This window comes from Setaria italica, chromosome I (genome assembly GCF_000263155.2).
Source record: "Setaria italica strain Yugu1 chromosome I, Setaria_italica_v2.0, whole genome shotgun sequence".
Classification (NCBI taxonomy): Eukaryota; Viridiplantae; Streptophyta; class Magnoliopsida; order Poales; family Poaceae; genus Setaria; species Setaria italica.
This window is the reverse complement of record NC_028450.1, coordinates 27,482,987-27,491,905: the sequence shown is the minus strand read 5'-3', so window position 1 is coordinate 27,491,905 and position 8,919 is coordinate 27,482,987. Positions and strand designations below refer to the sequence as shown.

At 46.9% G+C, this 8,919-nt stretch overlaps 2 protein-coding genes across 2 annotated transcripts; one reads left to right on the top strand and one right to left on the bottom strand.

Annotated features, from left to right (window-relative positions):
* Positions 1-2,249: 2,249 nt before the first annotated feature.
* On the bottom strand, positions 2,250-4,597 carry LOC101776272 (pentatricopeptide repeat-containing protein At2g13600). The gene has a single exon (XM_004954933.3). It carries the CDS (start codon positions 4,553-4,555, stop codon positions 2,762-2,764), a length of 1,794 nt encoding a protein of 597 aa, XP_004954990.2. The 5' UTR covers positions 4,556-4,597; the 3' UTR covers positions 2,250-2,761.
* A 122-nt stretch (positions 4,598-4,719) lies between these two features.
* LOC101776930 (GPN-loop GTPase 2) lies at positions 4,720-8,402 on the top strand. The gene is made up of 10 exons (XM_004952755.2): positions 4,720-4,970; positions 5,285-5,329; positions 5,452-5,531; positions 5,626-5,700; positions 6,085-6,188; positions 6,272-6,428; positions 6,556-6,643; positions 7,151-7,223; positions 7,301-7,431; positions 7,909-8,402. The coding sequence occupies exons 1-10, from the start codon at positions 4,879-4,881 to the stop codon at positions 7,976-7,978; spliced, it is 915 nt and encodes a 304-aa protein (XP_004952812.1). The 5' UTR covers positions 4,720-4,878; the 3' UTR covers positions 7,979-8,402.
* Positions 8,403-8,919: the final 517 nt, after the last annotated feature.

Sequence of the window (8,919 nt, the reverse complement as noted above, 5' to 3'; positions counted from 1 at the left end):
GAGTAATGTATGCAGAATCAGCTACGACCCCTCTCTAATGGCCTGCGAGACGGTAGCTTATATCCTCATGAGGAATCATGGACACCGAATCTTCCAGCAAGTACCCTAACCACTTCCCTGTGCTTAGCTCCCAGAAAAAGATGTGGCTCCACCATTCCATGGTGCACTATCATCCCCCTCACTCCCCGTCTGCCCCCACAGTGTTTCCTGCAGGCACCTCAGCCTCTCGCTTTTCCTTTGCCTTTTGTGTGCCTCGTGCATGCTCTCTGCTTCTTTATGGCAGGCCATGAAAGGGAGAAAGGATTAGGCTCGAGTCCACCACCGGATTCATGCCGGTATAGTACACGTGAGGGAGGCAACCTAATCCCTGGACAAGAGAGGGGCCCATCTGTCATGCGGTGGAGGGGCTTCTTTGGCGCCATCCGCACGGTGACGTACCCATGACGCAGTTCTGCGTTCAATCTAGTGTCCACCACATTGCAAGGTCGGATCCTTGGAACGTGCGTGGATGGCCGGATGCCCACGCGCAGGGTGTGCTTTTGCAGCTCTGAAGATGTCTGGTGGATGCGGCGTGCATGGTGCTGATCGAGGTGAGATGTACCAGCTCATGCATCAGCATAGAACTCATGCTATTTTGTTCTGCAAGTCTGAAGATGCCTATCTCGTGTTATCATTGGTCATGTTGTCGAGTTTTACAGAATGCAGGGTGGCAAATCCCTATTCCAGCCTTCAGTAGTAGCCGTCAAAGGGATCGGAGGAGTAGTCTGTAAAATTGCAGCATTTGATGAATGCGCTGGCATGATCCGGAACGTGTCAATTAAAAACCTTGTGCAAACCTTTGCAGGAGCTGCATGCAAGCCATCAAATCATTGAGGAATTAGCCCCTCCAGTCCAGTCCTCTATGGTTTCAGCATTTACTTGGTTGAAAAAACTTTCTTGCTCTGCCTCTGCAGGGATTGTGTTGGGTAATTGGGTTCATTCCATCTCTGCGCCTGCAAGAAGCACCTCGCCGGGTGAGCGTGCGGGCACCCTGACACATGCATGGGAATTAGCGGCATCGACACATTCTGCTCGGCACAAGGCTTCATCCACCCATTCGTTTCAGCAAGATGCCTGCAGCCGCTCATGGTCTCGCCGATGCCTGCACGTTCTGCCTCGCGGGATAAGGGAAGAAGTGACGGGCGCGGCTGGTGCTGTGGTTGCTGGCCGCAGGCGCCGCGCACAGCAGAGAAGCGAGGCGAATGCAACGAATGATTCGTCCCTCTCCTGTTGCCATGGAGTGCTGGGTGGGTCGCCCACTTCCCTGCGGCCTCCGGCTCGCGCTATCGCTTCGGTGTCAGGCGCGAGGGCGAGCAGGAGCCGCAGCTCGGTTGGTTTGGTGGCGTCGGTGTCGCCTGCCTGCAGCGAGCCTCTGCCTGGGCGAAACGAGCGATCGGCGGTTGCCTGATGGATGGAGGGTCAGTGGTGGGGAGTGAATGGGCGCTTTGCTCCTCGTGTGTTCATGTGGGTTGTTACTGCATGTCTACATCACCCGTGACGATTGCTCCTCCTCATTGTTTCATTCATTTCTTTTCATCTTTTATTACAGGTAAAAAGGTAACTGTTTTTTTTTTCCTGTCTGCTTTCTTCGTCTTAATTGTTGAAAGCTCTATGATTCTATATGTACTACCCGTGTTACAAAAGTACTCTGCTTTGTGTAATGATGGTGATCTGGTTACCTTCAGCTTGGCCATGGAATGTGGATGCATATGCTTCTGTCAACACAGCTAGCACAGTGTCGCCCAACAACAGCCATCGCTCGATGTGTTTGTCCAATTGCTGTGTTTATGTGCTTTGTTTTGGAGACGGTGCCCCCACTGTGTAATATTCTCTGGCGCTGCTGCAAGCAGTCACATTCACCGCTCGATCAAGGCTTGAGGGCCGCCAGCAAGGAAGTGGGAACTTTGCGTCGGGCCCGGCAGATTCTTCGATTTCCAGCTCCAGCCTCCCGACCCGAGTTTCCAACATGAACGGCCTCTAGTTTGAGAGAGGGTCTGAATTCGTGACCTAAATGTATTGAAGCAACGCAAACTCTTCAACCACAGCCCAAAAATTTACTGCCCAGCAAACATCGTCACATAAAAAGCATATGCCGTTATTCCTGACGAGCAAGTGTTGGTTCTTCACAATTCGCAATGACATGAACTCTAGGCCGAATTATGCATCCAGTGAACCATTCGTGTGAGATCCGGATGCTGAATATTTTAGAATCATTGCCCTTAATTTGGACAAGAAAGTGATCAGTTGTCCAAAAGATACCTAGAGTTACAAACTACACCAAATCAGAATCTCTATTAACCTTCTAACATTTATCACCGTTCTGAAGAATCAGTCAATGGTAAAAAAGAAAGATCAGCTGATGGTATGGTGCACAGGAATATTTGATTCTGAAGTTAACATAGAACTAAAACTGAATGAGTCAAACTCTTGTAGGTTTTGATGTGGTTGAAGCCTGACAGATTATGCCATGGTACGGCACTTGGAGCATTGAATTCACTGGAGTTGATTCTCTAGGTAAACCTTGTGGAGCATTTGTGCTTCTGCAACAACTGAAGCCCTGGACGCTGGAGCTGTTTTGCAGCATCACAAGGCTTAATACTTTACTTGGCAAGGAATGAGGACACCGATGGCAAATCAGTGGACCTCGCTTTAGAGTGGCCATACCAGAGTGATTGTCCTGAATATTCAGGAGCAATGCTTTTTTACACATGGGCAGTTTCTCTCAACACAAATCAAGCTGGTGTTCAGTAGGATCCCCTGCTATGCGCATATGGTCGAGAAGCTTGCCCAACATCTCATATATCTCATCTGCCTCACGATGAGACATGTCCTCAGCAACGAATACGTGCTTTGCACTCCGCACTTCGATCCAACTGTAAGCCTGATCCTTCCTAAGGCCCTTCTCCTTCATGAGTCCCCTGACTCGACGTGCATCATCCCACTGTCCTGCCGCGGCATAGATGTTTGACAGCATGACATACCGACCACTGTTCCCAGGCTCTAACCGGAAGAGGAACTCTGCCACTTCCTCTGCAAGCTCGATATTTCCATGAATACGACATGCACCTAGGAGAGCTCCCCAGGACCCAGCTGTACCAGGACCAATCCTGGATGGCAAATCTTTGATGAACTCAGTTGCTTCTTCCAGCTGGCAATTCCGACCAAGAGCGTCTATGTAGGCAGCATAGTGTTCTGCCCTAGGTTCAAGACCATGGTCCTCCATTGATTCAAGAACGAGGCGTCCATCAGATACTAGACCAGAATGGCTGCAGGCCGTGAGGACAGCAAGAAAAGTGACATGGGTTGGCTGAACTCCAGCTACCAACATCTCCTCAAATGTGTCAAGCGACTGCTTTCCCAAACCATTATGTGAGAACCCGGTAACCATCGAGTTCCAAGAGATGTAGTCCTTCTCAGGCATCCGGTGAAACAGTGCCATAGCCGCCATCATGTCACCACACTTGCAGTACATGTCAAGGAGCGCATTGTAGATGAAGATGTTGAAAGGGTCTGTCCCGATGCTTTGGCGCAAGATGTAGCAGTGCAATTCCTTCCCCCGTGTGACAAGCCCAAGTTTGGCACATGCACCCAAAGCTGACACCAAGGAGAAAGGCGTTGGCCATACCCCCTCGGCCAACATCCGTTCGAACAGCTCAAGAGCGGCATCCTCCTCTCCATTCTGCTCATGCCCAGATATTAATGCTGTCCATGCAACCCTATCATTATCCGGCATCATATCAAACACCTGCACTGCCTTATCAAGCATCTTCGCTTGGCAGTACCCAGAGATCATCGATGTCCAAGTGATTTTGTCCCGGACGCTGACCTGATCAAACACCCGCCTCGCATCCTCCACCCTTCCAGCTTTGCTGTAGGCGTTCACCATGGAGTTGGCCATGATGATGGTCATCTCCATACCCGACACCAGCACCGCGCCGTGCATCTCCCGTAGCGGCCTCTCAGCTCCGATTCCCGCGCACGCAGTCGCCATGCTGACCACCGTGAAGCGGTCGATGGCCAACCCTGGCCCCAAGAACCTGTCCCTGGCGAGCCGGGCAACCAAGCGGAGAGCCTCTTCCTGCCTGCTGTGGTGCGCGAGCGACGATAAGACGGTGTTGTAGGAGACAAGGTTGCGTGCGTCGGCCGGCATTGCATCGAACAGGTGGAGGGCGTCGGGGAGGGTGCCCGGTCTGCGCGACAGCGTGGCGAGTAGCGTGTTGTAGGAGTGCGGGTTCTTGTGCGGGAGGTCGTGAAAGGCGGCGATCGCGGCGTCCGGGGACGGGAGCAGGGAGTAGAGCGCGACAAGGCGGTTGGATAGGAGGGTGTGGCTGGTGAGCGCCGTCTTGACGAGGAGCGCGTGCGCGGCGCGGCCGAGGCGGAGCACGTCCCCCCCGGAGATGGCCCGCTCCAGGAGGGACAGCACCTCCGGGACGGCGATGCCGGCCGCGGCCGCGGAAGGAGGCGCGGGGGCGCATCGCGGCGGGAGGATGGCGATTGTTGGGAGATGGCGGCGCATGCGTTTCCGGCGGCGACGAGCAGCAACGGCGCCAACGATCAGGCTGGCCCGTATGGCCCGTAAACTAAAGCTGCTTTACTGGGCCGTGTGTTGTAGCGGGCTTTACCTTGATGGGCCAAGTGAGATTAAAGTGAAGCCGAACCACCCAACAAGCCTCTGTCTGTTTCTCGCCTTTGCGGTTCCAGAACTCTCTGCTTGACTCACCGGCGGCGGCGCCGCGGCCATCTCCGGCGAAAACCCTACCCTGCCCCGCGCCGCGGCTTTTGGTAGATTAGTGAGTATCAAGAGTTGAAGTCGTGGTTGGAGCGGAGGAGGCCTCGGGGATGGTGTTCGGGCAGGTGGTGATCGGCCCGCCGGGCTCTGGCAAGACTACCTACTGCAACGGCATGTCGCAGTTCCTCTCCCTCCTCGGAAGGTATGCCGCTTCGCTCCTCACTAGTTCATGCTCGGCTCCTCGCAAGATTCTCCAGCGAAGTGGAACGTGCTCGACCTTGCCTTGCTGTTCAGTGACCTGCCGTGTGATTCAATTCGTACCCTCTGGCCTCTTGTGCTGAACTAGATTGCGAGTGTTGAGTATTTGTAGTAGTACCATAGTAACATAGATTGCTGGTGCTATAAGTTGCGCAGAGAGTTTGATTGCGCCATTGGGGTAAAAGTCGGGGAAAAGGAAGCCAAGTTATTTGCTTACATGGATTGTTTTGTTCATGTGCTCCCTTGCTTCTGTTGCAGGAAAGTTGCAGTTGTGAATCTTGACCCTGCCAATGATGCATTGCCGTATCCTCTGCTCTTTGAGCTCTAAAATCCACCTTTCCGTATAATCACTTCTCTTGTCAAATTATGCCTTGGTGCGCTACCTGCAGTTACAATTGGAATGTGTCCTTGACAGTGCTAACTAGATATGAATGTGCTGTAAACATTGAGGACCTGATAAAACTCAGTGATGTCATGGCTGAGCATTCGCTTGGCCCAAATGGAGGTTGCTCCTAGCCCGCTAGTTTTGTTCAACGATCAAGCATGTCAAAATTTGTTTATAATGATATGGTTGCTTATAATGCTAATATCTACGCTAGGGCTTGTTTATTGCATGGATTACTTGGAGAAGAATATTGACTGGCTTGAGCAAAAATTGCAGCCTCTTATTGAAGGTGAGTACAGAATATCTATCTGCATCAATAAAATTCTATGGTTAGCGGCAATATCCCTAAGAATGTATCCCAAAAGCGCCAAGCATTCTGATGGAAAAACTTGTGAATATCTAATCTCCATAGACTTGTTATTTACATAGGGCTTTATGATCCTAATAGGCTAATGATCCAATCAGAGTTAGAATTTTATAGAAATGTATAATGTTATTCTGGCGATTGCACCTCAGTCCTTTTACAAATTATTTCTTCTGTCTATTGAGCTATTTCTTAATGTTGACAGTTATAGACTCATAGTAGATGAGCATTGAACTCAGTAAACACTCATGCTGCTCAAATTGTACTTTTTTGGCCCTTATTGATTTGCAAATCTTAACATTTCTGCAGATCACTATCTGTTATTTGATTTTCCGGGACAAGTTGAACTTTTCTTCCTTCACTCAAATGCAAGAAGTGTTATCAATAAACTCATCAAAAAGCTAAACTTGAGGGTATACACTTGTTTTCGATCTGTCCAGAATACCTTAATGCTAATGAACTAGATTGTTCAATCTTTCTTTACTGTGTTCTGCAGCTGACTGCTGTGCACCTTATTGATGCCCATTTATGCTGTGATCCTGGGAAGTATGTGAGTGCTTTACTTCTTTCACTGTCAACAATGCTACACTTGGAATTGCCACACATCAATGTCTTGTCAAAGATTGACCTCATTGAGAACTATGGAAATTTAGGTATTATGCATTCCATCTTCCAAGCATTTGAGGATTTGTTTCTGCTTGTGGAATTTGATATCTGCATCATCTTTTAGTTGATTAAACCTCTTTGCTGTTGTATTTTATTCATCTTCCTGATTGGCAGCATTCAATCTTGACTTCTACACTGATGTCCAAGATCTTTCTTATCTGCAACACCATCTTGAGCAGGATCCTCGTTCTGCCAAGTACAGGTGAATTTCAGAACTGTAAATGCTTAATTTACTGCATCAGATACCGAAAGTTGTATCTACTGAAAGTTTAGACTTGATAAAGTTTATACAAATCATTCAGACATCTTCAATGTCCTCGATCAGATACCGAAACAATGCAATGCTTACTTTCTAGTTCTTCGCTTGTGAATAGATGCAGTATAATGCACCTGCATAAAAATCTTGTTGTCACCCTGTGCAGCATGATGTCTAAGTTTTGTATGAGCTCTAAAACAAAGGTGGCAAACTGAAATTGGGTTCAGGATATGTGTACTGTTTCAACATATCTAGGTTTTCTAGTAGATCATTCTTCAGTATGGGTATAGTTCTTGTCCACTGATATGAGCTTCAGATTCTGTGACCAGTAAATAAATCACAGAAAGACATGCTAACGTTGTTGGTCTTATGCTAATATTTCTATTATCTGATGTCAACACAGCACATTTACACTTTCTCATTTATAATCTTTTTGGGTGAACCTGCTTACAGGAAACTGACTAAGGAGCTCTGTGATGTTATTGACGATTTTGGTTTAGTCAATTTTTCAACTTTGGACATCCAGGTCTGTATTTGAAAGATTAGGTTATTTCAATCCATGTTCTCATTGCCTCAGCTCTTACAAGTATTTTTGGCCTCTAGGACAAGGAAAGTGTTGGCAATCTTGTGAAGTTGATTGACAAGAGCAATGGTTATATATTTTCTTCTATTGACAGTAGTGCTGTTGAATTCAGCAAAATTGCGGCAGCGCCTCTTGATTGGGACTACTACAGATATCCTTTACTTGTTCTTTCAATAATCTTCTCAAACAAGTCTTTTATTGCCTTTAGTTTCTATGCTATGTTCAATGGTCTAGAAGCACATTATTAAACCGCTTATCTCTTGCACACACTGGTATAAGACCATATGGAATAATCATTAGACTTCCGTTGCAGATCATGTCACTGCATGCCATTAAATTTTGTGGCAAGCATGTGGTAACAGGATCACAAGGCAAACCACACGAAATAGTCAGCTAGCCTGTGTTGTTTTGTGAAATCTGGTTAGTTATATTTACTTCAGTAGTATTCCTCTGTTACGTATGTAGGAATATGCTCCCTACTAACAGTTACACCCAAGATTTGAAATAAAAGAATAAAAAGTTTAGTGTTTAAGTGCTGCTGCACTTGGTTGCAAAATGCTCTGTAGTACATCATTATCTGTCCATGCACTTGCAAATTCCCTTTTTTTTTTCCTTGACGTGTGGATACAACAGCAGAAGTTCAGGAGAAATACATGAAAGATGATGAGTTCGTGCAACAGACAAGCAGGATGCAATGAGGCTGGCAGTGGCGTCCCCACTTTTGTAGCACAACGGGTGAAACATGTCAGCGTGGCATGTCCAGAACTTTGGTTGCTAGAGAAATGTGGATTTGCCTGAACCTATGTAGCTTAGCTGTAGATGTTTTCTGAAGCTAGTTGCCTGATGTGTTGTAGCATGCTGTCATTACCTTCTGGAACGAATACGAAACACCTGGGATGAAATGTACTCCCAATGAAGCGATCTGGGCACTGGAGAAATGTTTCTTTTTGCGAGGAAGGCAGTGCTGTTCTCTGTTGATTTCTTGGTTTACACGACAAAGTGTACAAAATTTCAGTTAACCTTGCACTCTTGCCTTTGTAACTAACAAGAGTGTTGCTCTGTCATAGGGGGTATATTTTGGGGGAGTATAAAGATACAGTAGACCTACCAATCATATGGATTTGTCTTTGTTTCAACTTATGGGCTAACTGGTACTCCCTCTGTCCCAAATTATATTTGTTTTGAGTTTTCTAGATTTATAGATATTACTTCCTCCGTTACAAATTGTAGGTTGTTTTGGCTTTTCTAATTCATATATATTTATATGCATCTACAAGTATCTATAAACTAAAAAAGTCAAAACGACTTACAATTTAGAGGGGTACAAGTTAGTTGTGTTAGAGATATATTTAGAGATAAGCTAAAAATAGATTTGTACACAAGACATACATAGGCTGGTTCGGTTGTGACTCTCATAGATAGGATAGTTAAATATAGAGTCCTTGTAATTTCCAACACGAGAGTCTAGCTTAACCACCTATATCTGTAACATTGCTTCTATATATAACATGCAACCTATGATTAGCCGAGATAGGCAATCATAGTTAACCTCATTATCTTTTATGGTCTCAGAGCCTCCTCTTCCTAATACATCCATCAAACACATCTACGACAAAACTCGCTGTGAGGGAAAGGTCGC

Excerpts from the sequence above, each read along its gene's own strand:
- LOC101776272 (XM_004954933.3), bottom strand. The coding sequence starts at position 4,555 with ATGCGCCGCCATCTCCCAACAATCGCCATCCTCCCGCCGCGATGCGCC.
- LOC101776930 (XM_004952755.2), top strand. The coding sequence starts at position 4,879 with ATGGTGTTCGGGCAGGTGGTGATCGGCCCGCCGGGCTCTGGCAAGACT. Across the intron at positions 5,330-5,451 it reads CCTGCCAATGATGCATTGCC|ATATGAATGTGCTGTAAACA; the intron begins GTATCCTCTGCT and ends AGTGCTAACTAG. Across the intron at positions 7,224-7,300 it reads TTTCAACTTTGGACATCCAG|GACAAGGAAAGTGTTGGCAA; the intron begins GTCTGTATTTGA and ends TTTGGCCTCTAG.